The sequence below is a fragment of the Leuciscus leuciscus genome (assembly GCF_965113295.1).
Source record: "Leuciscus leuciscus genome assembly, chromosome: 12".
In the NCBI taxonomy this organism is placed as follows: Eukaryota; Metazoa; Chordata; class Actinopteri; order Cypriniformes; family Leuciscidae; genus Leuciscus; species Leuciscus leuciscus.
In genome coordinates, this window is record NC_138736.1 from 32,799,267 (window position 1) to 32,816,295 (window position 17,029).

The 17,029-nt window shown below is 37.2% G+C and overlaps 1 protein-coding gene across 1 annotated transcript in view; it reads left to right on the forward strand.

Moving 5' to 3' along the window:
• Positions 1-1,157, forward strand: part of atp1a3a (ATPase Na+/K+ transporting subunit alpha 3a) — a 35,603-nt gene extending 34,446 nt beyond the window's left edge. The window contains exon 21 of the mRNA XM_082186172.1: positions 75-1,157. Within this exon, the coding sequence (XP_082042298.1) occupies positions 75-103 (29 nt within the window). The 3' untranslated portion in view covers positions 104-1,157. The remainder of the gene's footprint in view (positions 1-74) is intronic.
• The last annotated feature ends 15,872 nt before the right edge of the window (positions 1,158-17,029 follow it).

The window sequence follows — 17,029 nt, forward strand, 5'->3', positions numbered from 1 at the left end:
ATGTTGGATTTTAATATTCATGTTGTTGATGCTGAATTTTAATTATGGCCTTTTTTCTCTCTGTTTTACTTCAGGTTGGATTGAAAAGGAGACATACTACTAAATTGTCAAATACTTCACTCATCAATTCTCCCTCATTCCCAGACTTTCTCTTTCTCTCTCTCTTTTTTACATTCTACCCATCCCTCCTTTATAAAAACATCATCTCCATCCTTTTACTGAAAAAAACAAAACAAAAATGAGACGAGATGAGCGGACCAACAACAGAGGAAGATGACAAACCCAAAGACTACAGCTGAATCTGCCAGTATCATAGTTGTAAGGTTTACTAAAAACTGTTAAACACACAGTTAGCATGTGCACGCGCACGGCTTTCGGAATGGATGTCGCGCATCGTGTCTTTCCAAACCCGGCAGCTGCATTTAGATTCCGTCTCGGGCGACTGGGACTCCTGCACAAACACTGCCACGCTAGATTACTGTTCTTCATCCCTCTCCGTCCTCGCCGTCGGGAAAATACAAACAACCTAATGATCATGAAATTCATTTAGACTCTCGCCCTCTGCTGGGGAAAAAGAGGAAGACAGCCGCCCCGCTCCAAACCGGTCCCGTCTCACCTGCCACCTCCTCCCTTTCTCGGTGTCTTTTCTTTCCAGGTCGTTGTTGTTGGGTTTTTTCTTTCTTTTTTTGAGTGTTGTTTTTATTAATCATTCCTAACTTTCTAGTCCGATATTTGTTATGTTAGAAGTGTGTCTGAGAGCTGCTTGGTTTCATTTTTTTTTTCCTCAGACATGACAAAGCACACTGCCACCCACTCACTATTTCTCTCTCTCTCTCTCTCGTTCCTCCTCTCCCTCCCATTTACCCTGCACTGCCCCCTCCCTCCCTGCTCTCGCTCCTTCTGTCCGTCCCCGTCTGTTTGTCTGTTTGTGAACGATGTGAAGAAGCCCCCCCCCCCCCCCCCCCCCAACCCGTTTCCCTCTTCCCCTGTAAAAAAAAGAAGAAGAGAAAATACAATCTTTCTGTGTCCTAGGAAAAAGAGATTTCTCTCTAATGTCATTGTTTAAATAAGTGCAGAAAAAATGGAATAAAAGCAATGGTACAACATGTCAATCAACTGCGAAAAATGAAATAAAAAGAAGGATCTCTCTTTTCTCAGCTTGGCGTCGGTTTGTTTTTGTGTCTGATGTCTGGTTAATGAAATATTAAACTTTCTTTTGTGTAATTTATAGCCATTTCGGGATATGTAAATATGCATTCAAGTGGCGTTTGAGCACAAAGTCGACACTTTTCATTAATAAATATCTTTAGAGTCAAGAAATCATTTTATAAGAGTGAATCATATTGTAGTGCATCCAGATGTCTTCTCAGTTCATAATTCACATCATAATTCTTATTATGCACTCATTTCTGTATTAAGGTAATGTTATTAAAATTATATTAATTATATATATAAATGATATAAATAGCCTACTATTATTTTATTTAATATACAATTTAAATAAAATATATATTTTGCATAATCGTAATGAGAATTTGGGGGTGAGAAATGTGAATAGATGTCATGAAAATGTATTATTTTATATTATATTTTGTTGGGGCTGAAATATAACCTAGCCATGTTCTTGTAAGATTCAGCAAGTTAATTGTAGTCAGATAATAAAGATATCAGCTATTTGTTGGATTAACATGGACAGTGTGAGAACTTTTACCTCTGTAATGGGTTTTCTCTGAACTCTGTAAGACTGTTAATGGTTTTACAGTCATTAATTCACTCTCGCAGGTTTATAACCGTCTTTATCGTAGGTTTTATGAGTTCAGTGCCATGACATTTATATAGAGGTGGCTTCTCCCAAAATAATATCACAAAAATAATCATACCAAAAAATCTCACTTCAAATCACTCACTATTATTTTAGTAACATTTGTCATTTTGAGGATGTTGTTTTTCAAAACAGAATGCTATCATAAATTTAATTTGAGATATAAAATAAATCCTGTAAATAAATAAATAAATAAAATAAAATTGCTTTTTCACAGCCATAACACCTAGAGGTGTGGGTCACCCCGTTTAAAGAGTGTCTGCACACACAGATAGAGACAAAGGGCCTAAAACACCTTTTATATTTATACAGGCTGTTATATATATATGTATATATATATACAGTTAGGGTTTTTATATGAAAGAGAAAGGAGGAGACGGGCTGCAGTAAAGTCTTTGATGAATTCCCTGGTTACATTCAGCCGCTGTTTCATTTTGATGATGAAGAGGGCTCACAAACACACACACACACACACACACAGAGAGAGAGAACCACACCTCTAAAAACAGAATTACAAACATGCCTTGAAGCCAACTCTCCAAAATAACAGAAATATGTCTCCTCATTATGAAACACACACACATACACACACACACTCCCCTTGTCAGCTGTCCTGCCTGCTTTAATCTTTCTGCTCAATGCAGACCCCCAATCTCTCTCTCTCTCTCTCTCTCTCTCCCCCTTTCCCCCTCTCCCTCTCTCGCTCCACTGTTCTGTGTGATAGAATATCGATCGCTTGCCTCTCAGCAGAAAGGGGGAAGGGAGGGGGCAATGGTCAGATGTGCTCCAAGGTTGTCTCCTTGGCAACTGATAGGTTGAACCGGATAGGTCACAGGGTTGCCATGGTGCCTAGGTCGTCAGGGTCATCGAGAGGGGGAGGGGTTATCGGGCTGACCAGTAATGTTTAGGTGAAGAGTAATTGTGGACATGCTCTGTGTTTGGGTGCGTGATGAGTGCAGGTCATGTTCATTCAGTATGCTCGTGTTTGGCTGTTTATGTTGTGTGCATTCTTAAAAATATAGGGGTTTTCACAGGAATGCCATAGAAGAACCATTTTTGGTACCCACAAAACCTTTCTGTGAACTCTTCTTAAAAGAACCATTTTTTTCTTAGTGAAAAACATTTTAAAAATCTAAAAATCTTTTTCCTCTATAAAGAAACTTTTGTTGAATGGAAAGGGTGGATCATAAAGGTTCTTCATGGAACCATCAATGCCAATAGACCTTATTCAGACAGGTATAAAAGTGAGGCTGTGAGGGCCGTGTTTTCAATGGCATCCGCTGTAAAAAGCAGCATAAAGCTCCAGATCACTTGTACTTTTCCACAGCTCAAATTGTCTGTTTTTTTTGTTTGTTTTTTGTCTACTGAAGTTTCTTGGAAATATATTTTTGCAGAGTTTCACCAGCAGAACAACCCAAAAACACCTTAAATACAGTACAACCCGCTGAAGACATGTATGTATATGGTCTCACATCCTCGCTTCCATTCAAAATCAAAGATGGCGCTCCTGTGAATAAGGTCAATAAAGAACCTTTATTTTTAAGAACGTAAAGTCGTTTTGCCTGCTCTCTACTTCATACACACACTGACACACACAATAACAGCTTACAAACAGACTATATCACGTTTCATAAGCTGGCGCTCTTTGCTTCAATAGCCTAGTTGTATTCAAACGGTCCAAATAAAGAGTTCAACTTTGACGTGTTTAAAGGTCAAATTGTCAAATAATAATTCATATTAAAGTTGTGAATAAAGCTTCTGTTCTTCAAAACTGTTTAAGAATTTGAGGAACAAAGTAGGCCTTATGGCTATGTATGTCTATTACAAAATAAAGCATAGGCCTACAATATTACAATTTTCGCGTGTTTTCTTTCGGCCTACATGTATAAAACACTTTTTTTGGGATATATATATTTGTCATCATATATAATGACACGAATCCTCCTGGAAAGCTCTCGAGCGGCGAACTGTTGCTATGGTTACTTCCTGAGGCGAACGGTTAGTGCACTTTGACTAACTTGATCTAACTTTTGTCTAAATAACTTTGAAATTATTTAAATCTATATACTTAAGACTCCCTCAACCTCCTGATTTTACTTCATATGGAGGGTTCAAACATCAGTAATTCGCCAGTAACAGTCTCCACAAGGCATTTGGAGACATATTATGATGATCCTGATAATGTTGCTCCTGATTCCTTGTAGAGAACGATTCACACCGCTAGATGGCGACCAAACTCGCCAAATCATGTGATTTCCTATTTGATATTTATTTGAACGCCGACTCTGAGAGTTCAGATTCTCTGTATCGAAGTTCATCCTTATATCCAGGTGATATTGTTACACATTTATGCTTATGCACACTTTTGCTTGCTTATCACACTAAAGGGGCTACTGACACGATTTAATCTTGAAAAGTTATTCTGCAATTGTTTTATTCGTGTATTCCAGCCAAAAGGGATTAAAAACAAGACGTAAATTATTTTGTGGCTAGAAAATAAACGAATAGGTTGGTTATAAACTGTTATTATGAGGCCCTTACCTTACCTTACTGTTTTATAGTTAGACTAGGTTAATATTTACATTGTATGAAAATGTTTGTTTACATGATGTTAGCAGAAGCTTTCTCTCAAAAACGACTTGACTCAACTCAAATTTCGAGTCACGTACAGAGAAATGTGCGACAGTCACTCACAAAAAAAGAAATAAAAATGTATCCAGCTTGTGTTTTGTAGCATGATAGTTGGTTTTTAGTTGGAACAATTTGGTTATTGTCTAGTTGAGCAACCTCCATGTCCCTAAGACCATGGTATGACCAGGTTTGTTGGATATGCAGTGCCATGCTCCAAAACACAGCAACCATCTTAAGCTATATTTCCAGTGTAGGCCTGGCCTAAAGATCCCAAAAAAAAAATACACAGGAAATTTATGTTGATCAATTACTTAGGCTACAATTCACACTTAATCTTACAGTTGCAGATGAATGAAGTTTAGACAAGTATTTCAATAAAGCCAAATGTATGTTTTGTGGCGGTAACACATGACAAGGTGTATCTATCTGAAAGCTTTGATTTGAACCGATCAGCTGTTATGATATTTAATATTTGGAGTTTGTTCCAATGAAGAACCCGATAGAAAATTCTGGACTTGGATGAGCAGGAAGTCTTCGCTTTGAGGGGATTTAAGCCACCAGAAATGGCTGATTGCAGCAACCAGACTGGAGTGTACCAGTTTGATGAAGGATTTTTAGGTAATGGTTCTGCAGGCTATTGCAGGCTAGGAACAGTGACTTGGGTTTAATTCTTACAGTTACTGGCAGTCCGTGTAGAGAGCTGAGCACAGGCGGAAAATGAGAGAATTTCCAGAGGTTAAATACAAGTCGAGCGGCAGCATTTTGGATGCGCTCGAAGGACCGTATAGCAGATACAGGTGGACCAGAGATGTCTGAGGAGCAGTAGTCTATCTGTGATTTAATAAAGCCTTGACAAGCACTAATAGTGTTATTCAACATATTCCTTTTCTTTGTTGAGGAAAAAGTTAGCTTAACTGGCATTGACCATATAAATCCTACTATATCATATTTGATACACAAATTTCTAAAGCCTGTAAATTATCAACAGGACCAAAACTTAGCTAAAAAAACAAAACTTGAATACAATTTACTACATTTTTTTCAGCAAGTAAAAGGCCTTTTAGTATAATTCTAAAAATGTCCACATTCAGGTCGTCTTTTTGCTTTGAAATCTTTAAACATAATAACTTTTATATTGTTAGTGATATTTTAAGATGAACACTTACTGGACTGAGGCAACTTAGGTTTACTTGATTATCCAGACATTTTTTTTTTTTTGTTGAAAAATCATGTTCAAATCAGGCTTTTAAAAAAAAAAATTGTACATTTCTCGATCATCATTTTATTGCACAGCATTATGTTTTACCCCCACAAAAACAACTATAGAGCTTTGATCATAAAACTAAGCATTTAAATATCGTCTTGTGAAGTATCATCTCATTTTATGCAACTGTATTGTTATAAAGATCTCATTGATTTACATTACAAGCTATCATAATTTAATATTTTTGGGCAAACCTTTTGCTGGTTGTGTTTTTCACAGGTAGCCACACTAACTGCCTACTTTCATGCAGCTTAAAGTCCAAATTATAATTTTTTCAACCCATTTTATTGGCTAATTTGTTTTTATATATAGGCTAATGTGTATTTCAAAGTGAAGAAGGATATTTAATGACAAAGAGATTTTATTTTACCCATTAGAACGTTGTTGCATATTTTTATGAGATATTACAAAGCCAAAGATTTTTTTCTTTGGAATAGAGTGTACCGATGAATCTGATGAATTTTAATTTTAATTCATGATGATTTTAAGAGGCAAACATTATATCTAATAGTACTGTGAGAGTTTTATTTGAGTCACATTATAATATAACTGTGCATACATGCAGAATTATAAAGCTCACGCATTAAGTCATGTATGATGGATTTTAAATGTGTCAATGTCCATCAAGTGGAGTCCCACTCTCAATAACTCTCAGGTTCCCTCACGAATGTGCCCCTCTTCCCCATCAGTATCCACTCGGTCGTCATGGAAACAGCCAGGATGCTGGGTACAACAAGGGAAAGTGAGAGAAGGAGAGATGGAGGGTGAGGGACGCAGGAAAAAAAGTGTCTCAAGGTCGCTCACAGATTAAAGGTTGGTGATGACAACTGTTCAAGTTTGTTAATAACGTGAAATATTTCTTTGAAAAATCATATTTTCAATGCTGTGTTTTTGCATAGTCCTGCACAAACCCCCAAATACATCGCACTTGGTTGTTGTTCCATCGGTTTCTCGCCATGTCACGCCCATTGATCTTCCACTTTCTTTCTTGCTCACTCTTTCTCCCTGAAAGAGCCAGATGGGGTGAGCGTTTTTTATTCTCGGAGGCCTCCTGCACGTGCCTCCTATTCAGAGCCTTAAAGCGTTTAATTCATGAGGGGTTTGATTCTACAGAGAAGGGGCCTCTACATCCCTCCCTCCGCCCGCGTTCTTTCGCCCCTCTCTTTTTCTCTGATCCACTCTTACACCATCTTATTTCTTCCTCTGTTCACCTCACTTTTTTTCCCTCTCAGCTCCTTTATTCACTCCCTTCCTCTTTTTGACCGTTTCTTTCCTTCAAACATTTCTGTTGCTTCTCTCCATTCAGCCTCTTTTACCTTGGCATTCTGTTTATTTGCCATGTTCTTAACTTAATTTCGTATTTAAAAGCATGGCCTTACCTTTTGGAAAAATGCAATGCTAGAAGTAGGCAGTGTAATAATAGTAATATGTTGTATTTGATCAATGTAATTTAACTTTATGCACATGCAACCATCATTTGACAAAGAAATGTTGCTTTAACATTGGGTTTTTTGTTTCATATAGATGCGTAGAGTATGTGCAAGATTGACCCTCCCGCTCTCTGATAATTACACATTGAGTTAGTGACCATTATCCTGTCAGGTGCCTGCTTGATAAAGCTGTGATAAACCTTTCTCCTGTCCTTGCTTTGCTCTCTCACTGTCTTTCTCTGTTCTTGAATTTCAGAGCTGGTTTGTCTTGAGATTCTCAGCTGGAGATTCTGGGATTTTTACCTTTAAAAAAAAAAAAAAAAATTTGGACTTGCTGGCCCCCTGGAAACGTTCAGCCATAGCTACTGCGCTGGTCACAGATAAATATATTTTAATTGCTTGAATAGGAACTGTTCGAATTTTAAGGAGATTGAAGAGGTTCACAAAAATCAAAGACAACTATCACTGACATTGAGAGAGTGCTTAAATATTCTCATTGGCTGATTGTTAGTAATATCTAACAATCAGTAATTAGGTTCAGTAATTTCACTTTAATGGCAATGAAAAGGTTATTATTCAGTTATAGAAATGCCTTATTTTCAAAAATGTCACTGATAAGAGTAAAATTAAATACAGTAAAATGCTCATTTAAAAGAAAAATGTCAGACTGACTTAGAGGTTTTTGCATCTGAAGTCTTCATATGTGTGTGTGTGTGTGTGTGTGTGTGTGTGTGTGTGTGTGTGTGTGTGTGTGTGTGTGTGTGTGTGTGTGTGTGTGTGTGTGTGTGTGTGTGTGTGTGTGTAATCCTTATTCTCTCATAGAACATGGCTTGTCAGATAAAGGTGTGCACGTCAGGTATGCATGCGTATTTTTACCATTTATGTTATGAATATGTTAATGTATTTGCTTAATGCTTATTAAAATTTATTATAAATGTAGGCTATCTATATCAAATGACAAAAGAAAGGTTAAAACTAAAGGAAAAATGTGTGTATGTGTGCTATCCACCTTTAAAATACACGTGTTCCCTCCATTTTGACGTCCTCTCCACCTGTCGAGGGGAAACAGTGGGATTATTTAGTGCCGTTGGGCTTTAATTGATATTGAATGTGGTCAATATTTATTCGGCTTCAGTTAACGCCAAAATAATAAGGCCTTATGTTCGCGACCGACGTGTTCCCGGATAGAGAGGCCGATGCGCCGTCGAGTGAAAATCGATGAACACACTGAGTTAATTATGAGAAATCAATTAAAAGGATGGAATTGTGACTTTTATAAAGAGCGAACTGCCATCGGGATATCGACAGGTCGAGAGGGGCGCGAGAGACACTTCCTCCCAGCGCGCGTGTGTTTGAAGTCTCGAGCGCGCGGCTGGTATCTCTCTATCTAGAGAGAGAGACAGACAGACAGACCTAGAGAGAGAGAGAACGAGAGAGACTGGCTGACACAATCTACAAAGACTCAGTGAAGATCTTCCAGGTTTAAACTCCGTCTGTCTGTCTTCATGAAGCTGTATTGGCAGTGTAAAGGGCTTCACGATGCAACGTATTTATATTTGTATAGAGCTGTACACATTTATGACATCTTAGAAATTTGAGCATTGTGTCAAAATTTTTTCAAAAAAGGGTCCACTTTTACAGGACTTCACCCAAAGTAACGCATGCTTAACCATTTTTCTTACCCTCTCATTCTTTTCTTTTGCCATCATCCACCAATTCGTTTAAAGGTTAAGTTAGGTTATTATTAAGACATAATTTGAGGAAAAGACGGATTTAAGATGGGTCTTAACCTAAATTGTTCAGAGATGGTTTGCCTGTTAAATTAATATGATATTTAACCAGACGTTTCCATTACTTGCTGCAAGAAGAAAAGAAAAAAGATGTGTAGCCTAAGGTTTTTCTTAACCTTTATTTGTTATTCAGCAAATACAATATCCAAACTTTTCTTCTGTTCACTCTAGTATATTTCAGAACGGAATAAAAAGTATTCCGCGCATGCTTCTGTTTTATAATCGAATCATTTGATAGTTTTCGATTGCGGGGTTTAATCCAATGTTTGCTGTAGGTTTTATTTGACTAATTCTATACCTTAAAGTCCCTTTTTTGTGGTATTTAGTGTAGTGCTTAAAAACTAAATAATCGAATTTAGTTTAAATATTAGTGTTGCATTGTTTCAAATTTACTGCTGTATCATGTGATGTTCATGATGTAATATTGCTAAATGGTTACAATTTATAATATGGAAGCATTTGCATTTAGTGTTTAATTATGCATTAACATATTTGCATTTTTGCATATTCAAAAAGCAAACATGCCTTACATAAGACTTTAATCTAACGAACATATTCAAATCTTGAGTGTAAAATAAACGCAAATTTATGTACAAACTTGAATATTAATTCTAGTGTCTTAATCCCTTTGACTTCAATCGTCAAAATTTCGATTAACAACTGAAAGAATATTTTACTACAGTCTTTTTATTTACCACCTGAAATAACGTTTAGATATTTGAATTTAAAAATGCAAATATGCACTTATTAAATGCTAGTTACAGGCAAAAGTGTGTACCTCGGGTAAGAGCTATTATTATGCGTGTGCATGCTTTGATTATTTATGTAATGAACATATTTGTTTAATTTCTTAATGTGTATTTAGATGTATGATAAATGTATCTATTTCAAATGTCAGAATTAGCCTACTAAAAGGAAACTGAACGTGCAGTAGTTGGTTAAAAAATAACTAAATGGAAGATGTAAAATCTATGCAATGGTCCAGTATTTGCCTTACTCTGCACATCCTTTTTTTTAATAATACTGCTTTAAGACAGAAATATAATAAATGTAATTATTTATTATCATATGCATGCATGCTACAAAATAAATTTATATTTTGTAAAGTTTTATCTTAATAATTCATGTAAAATAACTCAAAATCACGTAGAAATATTGCATAATAAATTAAATGATAAATCAATGTAATACAATATTCATGCTTCCAGATATTTCATAAATATATTACTGTGGGACATATCGTTCGAATTTTACAACTAAATGGGAGGATAGATGAGTGTGAGCCTTACTTCTTGAAGGACTCGTCGGGTTCGTTGTTGTTCCCTGGTATTTTAGAAAATTTCGCTCACCTCAGCAAAAAGCTGCAAAATAGTATCGATCTGTCAATTTTAACAACAATTTAAACAACAACTTATGGTTCAAAAGGCATTGACGATCTAAATAAAAAGGGTGAAAAAACAACCCTGACGTTAACGCTAAAAAATATCATTTGTCCACACAATGTGCAAAGCTGTGCAAAGCCCATTAGCTCGCGACCTCGGTGTCAAAGGGCAGCTGGTCATTCTCCTGACGCACTGGCCGCGAGAGCGCGCATCGTCTTCTGTCTTTATTGCTCTATATTTCATTAGTGAAGAAGCACATGCCCAGCATACACATCAAAACAATATAAAACATTAGACATCCAGAGATATAGACCTTATATTGTGGTACTGTAAATATCCATACCTATTCATATTGCTATTTCTACTTCAATGAAAACCAATAGGCAATTTTAAATATTGCACCAAGACTTAGGCTACATTCAATTCTTTTATTTTATTATATAATTGTATAACATGAATTATAGGCTAAATAATAGAAAATGTCTGAAAGTTAAATATTTATATAAAATATGTTCCTCCAAAATAGTACATTTTATTAATATTAAGTAATTATATTTCATGGTGTGATTTATTTTAAATTAATTTTGCTGGACACATGGCCTATAGAATGAAAACAGTGTGTACTCTGCAGTGGATGTCATATTTGGTCTGGTTGTAATCAATAGCTTTGATTATCTTGAGCTGATCATTGACTTTTTGATGTGCCATGATAAGGAGAGTTAGTGAGGTATTGACCTCCAACACTGAGGCTTTGCTTCGGCTTTTCCTGTCTTTACTGTGTGTGCTTATAGACCAACTCAAGTGTGCAATTTTTTTTTTTTTTTATGTAAGTTTTTGCTGTATTACTTCAAACAAGCAAACAAAATCTGAACAGATCAATCCAAAAAGTTCATTTAAAATGAGCTAAAATAATGATAATATATTGGCAAAAAAGGTTTGCCATTTATCCATTAATGTTTTATGTACAGAATGAATAAAATGATTTGATTGCTTTGCGACAAACACACATACGCATGCACACACACGCACGCTCCGTGAGCTCTGTGCTGGTTGGTTGTCCAGGTGGTTAGAATGCGGGCAAGCGATCAAGTTGAGGGGTTGAAGGTCAATTTCATCCCAGACGAATGACCTCATTCGCTGCAGGCTGACCCCTGTGGTCAAACTGCTAAGGGGTGGAAAGAAAGAGATAAATAGAGAGGAAGAAAGAAGAAACGATTGGTCATCTAACAGTCATGATGTTGTCGTCTTAGGTGTGAATTTTCCTTTGGTCAGATTCTGCCATTGTCCTATTATATTAACTAGATTTTCTCTCTCCATCCATACGTCTTTCTTTATCTCTCACTCGCTCTCATGAATTAACACCTGACCTTGACCACTGACACTGAACCTAACCTTCAAGAGTGCCTAAACATCAACCCCCACGGCCCCAAAATGCACGCGCGCGCACACACACTCACACATATAAAGAGAAAGAAGAGAAGAACAAACACACACAGATGTCCAGCTAGAAGAGATAGAAGCTTGTGTGAGGATGTTAAGTAAATGTCACATCATGAATTGCACTTTAATCTACACAGGATTCTCCTCTAAAAATATAGCACTTTTTTATTTAATACAGTAATAAGGAGAGATGGCGTATAGCATTTTCTTTTGCTTCTTTTTTTCTTTTTTTTGAGAAAACTACAGTAATAAAGACTCCGCTAAATACGATTCCCTGTCACAAAATGTGAGTTTTGTCATCTAGCTGTTGAAACAAAATAAAAGATACACTGCAGGCTTTTTTCAGTTGAAGTATAGGCTATATTTTCACTGGCAGCTACAACCTTAGCTATATATATGGGCATATGTACACGCACACATACACAATTAATGAACACAAATATACACCTTAAAAATAGGCTATAGGCTAAAAATAGGTTTTATGTATAGGCCTCTAATATATATATATAGTATTAAACACAATACACAAACGAGGGAATGCAAGGCCAGGAAGAAGAAAAAAACACTAACCATAGAATTCTCCAGACTAAGTATTTACACTCCTATAGGTTTTGTTACTTCTCCTCCCCCAAACACCCCTCTCTTTTTCTTTCTTTCTCCTTCTTCCCGCTTAATCCCTGCCTACTTCACCACATGTTTTCTAATCCCAAATATCAGAGGTATCCCCCCCTCGCCTTTGAGCCCCTAATGCTGTAACCTCCTTTGATACAACCTTCTTTGCTTCCTCTTCCCCTTTTTTCCTTCGTCTTATCACTCACTCACACTCCCTGCAGTTGTCCTCTCGTGCCTTGTATATTGTTTTCCTCAGTTCTTTCTCTTTTGTGTTTAATTTCCATTTTGTTTGTGCCATTTCTTTTTCTGCATTGAGACTTACCTTAGCTACAAATAATTGCAATTAAATGCATATAAAAATGTATTTCTTGAACTTGATGGGGAAAAAATCCCATTGAAAAATTATTTAAAAATAATATGCTGTGTTTTCTTGTTTACTGTATCTTGATGTCGATCAAGCGTGAGAGTATGTAGCCTCATGTGCATGTTTGTTCATGTTGCCAAGTGTCATATCAATAGGTTAATAGGCGTGATGTCACATTCAGTAAGTCGCTGATTAGTTGGCACTTCACCAATCCATACACTAGTCAGGAGTCATAGACTCTTCCGCATTGATTTCCCCCTTGCCTTAAGAATGAGGTAGAGGTCGGCATGGGGTTCAGGCATTGATCGACCCCAAATCACAACCCACCCGCTCCTAGTCAACCTGTGCCACCATAGCTATCCCATGCTTATCCCTCACCTGATTGGCTGAATGCGGCTCGGTCAAGGTGCGTCTGTAATTGGGCCTTGTTGTGATTGACAGCTAGGTTTACATGCTTACCCATGGATGAGCGCCCCTGTGTTTGACCATCTGATGGGACCGTTGAACCAACTGCTACGCTCGCCCATACAAAACATGGCCACGGATATGCGCGCTAACCTTTGACACCCTAATTTGCTTAGTCACCATTTAAAGTTGTGTGATGGTCCATTTAGGTTGGCCGTCGTCCATAATTGAGTCCTCTCTCCAGCACTCGTTCATTATTTGCGTCAAATAATTCCTCCCTTCCCCTCTCCCGTCCGCTTTTTCTGCCTTTTCTTCACTGCTGGATAATTATAGTGTCATAGTCCTCTGTTTTTTCTTCATCTCCACCAGTTTCATTGACTCTATACATCCCTTTTCCTCACCCACCTTCCCTCTATCAATGTTCAGCTTTTCAGCTTCCGGATTCCCAGCTGTAATCTCATCGGCGTTGCTCCCCTCGTTCTCCTTTTTCTCTCTCCCTCTCTCTCTCTCTCGTCTTCACTGTGTAAGCAAGAGAGTAGAGGTTGTTAAACATTTTTCTTCTCTCTTAATTGTTTTGACTTGTGCCATCGGCATCCCGATTAGGGCCCATTGATTTCCTAGTGCTAAGTGCATTGATTTCTACATTTCTTATTGATCTCGGTTCTAAATCTACCCACACACAGTCTCAATGCACAAGGCGAGACAGAGGGAGAGAAAGAGAGAGGAGAGGAATCTGTTAAGTGTGTCATTGTTAGCCTCAAAAGGAGTTAAAAACTTATTAGAATTACCTGGAAATGTGGCTCTAATGATATGGTTAGTCATTAGTTGTTTACTTATGTTTGATTAGATAAATCAACAAAATTTACTTTGAAAATGTGCATGGCATATTAACCTTTTAAAAATGATACATTAAATATTATTATATTAATTTAATTCATAAATTTTATAGTAATACTATACTAAATATTTGTGTTAAATTAAATAATTTTATAAATATTTTTATTCAGTGAAATGGTTTCACTATGTAATTGTTGATTTATGAAATTTAACATCCATTTTTAACGCAAAAGTACAAATCCGCTTACTAAATAATGGACATAGAAAAGTGCACACATTTACACCACCACACACATGCTCGGAATAACACGCGTGCTTTGCCTTTTGCCTCTGCGTAGCCACACACACACACAAACACACTCACACACACACTCGGCACCCCATAAAGATCACAGACTGTATTGGGGCTTTATCCTCTTCCGCTGTAACGGTGGATCACATATTCAGCAGGCCTCTGACGGGGCAAAATCAGCTCCCCCTCTCAAGCTAGTCTGCGCACTACTGATAGCCCTGTCCATGTCATAGCATTAGGCCGCTGCAGGCCGCTGCGGGCGAGACACATCGCAAGCACTTTGGGGGTCGATGTCTTTTACTAGCGCTGACTGCTGGATCTTCAGCTGCTGTTTCCCAAGTCTTTGATCGTGTTAAAGCTAGCATAGCGTGGAATGATGGTAGAATCTGTATGAAATGGAAAAGAGTCTTTGTGGTGGGTCCTGTAAAGGATGCATTAATAAAAAAAGAAATAAAAAAATCTTGTTTGTGAATTTTAGCCCCCATAAGCAAATGTGTGAAATCGGAATATTGTAAGAGTGTTTGGAAGGCTATGCAAGAAGGTAAAAGATGTAAGCAGCCTAGTCTACGTCAAACTGTATCTGAGATTATAAAAGCACATTTGTTGTGGTATGTTTCAAGTCATTATAATATTAACTTCATCTGTAATTGAATATCTTATTCTTCTCCCTTCATCCCAGATGTGAACAGTGCAAAAATGCCAATTCATCAATTAGGAGATGGAGGCAAAGTGTAAATATCAAAAAGAACTACAAATCCCAACATTACCTGGCATTGATGAGCATGCTATCTGTCAAGACGACATGTCTATTGGTGATAAAGAGAAGACAACATTAGCACTGTGCAATTATTACCCTGTGTGTGTGTTAAAAGAGAGCTACGGCGCAGAGAATGGATTTGTATTAAGGGTATTGGCAGACTTGAGCTGGGTATTGACAATATGTCAGCACTGATCATTAGATCAGCTGAACAGAGAAAGTCCCTGCTTGAATCACTTCCAACTCCATCATTCAGGAATTGAACAGATGATGGCTAAAGTATAGTAAAAGTTGATCATTTTTACACCTTTTTATTGTGATTAACAGATGTGTATGCGTAACGTGCTCAAAGACCGAGTTTAAGAAAGTACATTATATTCTGTGCGTGTTTGTGTAAGAGGAATCTAGAGTTGTTTTTGTATCTGTCTGTGTTTGTGAGAAAGAATTATATTGTATTCCGCGTGTACAAGGGTTGCACCACAGTGGGAATGTGTCCTAGCCACAGTATTAGCTGCTTGTTACAGCAAGAGGGGGTGTTGATATAATTGTAAGCTGGTATTGATTGGGGCGCCTTGTTATTGATGAGAGAGAATTTAATTCAACCAACGCATTTGTCAACATGACATTGCCATTTAACGATGAACTCTTTCACTATCGCTGTCTGGTTCACCCACCCAGTCACACACAGGAGGAAGTTTCTTTTTTATGTGTGCACTGGGTAATGATTATTTCTATTGATCGCCAAGTTGTTTATTTTTTTTTATCACAACAAGAACAACATAAATAGTGATAATGAGGCCATGAAACAATATTAATATCTATAATAGCCCAATTTTTTTTGCATAACGTTAAATAATTTTACAGTGACTTTATTACTTTATACATATAGTGGCAGGTGCTTAACTACTTTAACTGATGTCTTTGTGTTGTGGCATACAGAGGTACATTTGCAATTGTAATGCTTTTTCTGAAAGGAGTTTTTTGTGCATTTTTATTTTTATTTATTTTTAAATGATGACATGTCAGTCGTAATGGCTACATGGTGTTCAGGGACATACTGAGCTGACCATTGAATGTAACCAAATGGAAATGTCATATTTGGAAACTATGTTTCAGTCTGCACACCTTTCTTCCTTCTCGCGTTATAGGCGCGCAAAACACACTATATTCTACAAGAAATAATTGCTTTTGTCTGGAAGGAGTTTGGATGGGGGGGTTCGCAGCGCGTGCCCTTTCAGACGAGGGGGGTTCGTGAAGGACAACTTGTCGCTTCTTTTTTTTTTCTTCCGTCCCCCCCCCTCTCGCTCGTTGGACACGCGGATGTCATCTGTCAAATGGAGGGGGTGCTTGGGGACAATAAAGCTCAAGGAACCATTGTGAGTCTGTTGTGTTGCAGGAAAATATGATGTTTTTACAAATAAAATAGTAGCCTATGGTATTTAAAAAAAAAAATCATATAGCTATTAATGCATCTTTCAAATCAATTAAGAAAATGTAGGCTAGTTATAAGTATTTTTTTCTCTTTTGATAACCCTATAATTGATCTATATCAAATCTCTGACTTCGGATATAGTAAGATAGATAGATAGATAGATAGATAGATAGATAGATAGATAGATAGATAGATAGATAGATAGATAGATAGATAGATAGATAGATAGATAGATAGAGACAGGAAGATTGGGGCGAGTGTGCGTTTGGGGGGTGGGGGATCAAGCGCTGCGCTTTCGATTTTTCCCGTATTGACTGCGATGTTTAGCGTATAGATTTTTCTATTTAAAAAAATCTATGTCGGCAATAATCTGGAGTGTAAGTGCGCGGCATAGATTGTAGCTTTATTACTGACAGCATTCAATGTGTCGGAAAGAGGGAATGAAAGGTAGAATCGGTGAGAGAGAAAGAGAGAGAGAAAAAGATACCCTAGACTAGCAATAGACCAAATGAAACTTTTGTGAGGTAGCGATAATCGGTTTCTATTTGTTGCCTATATAATCAGCTTCGTT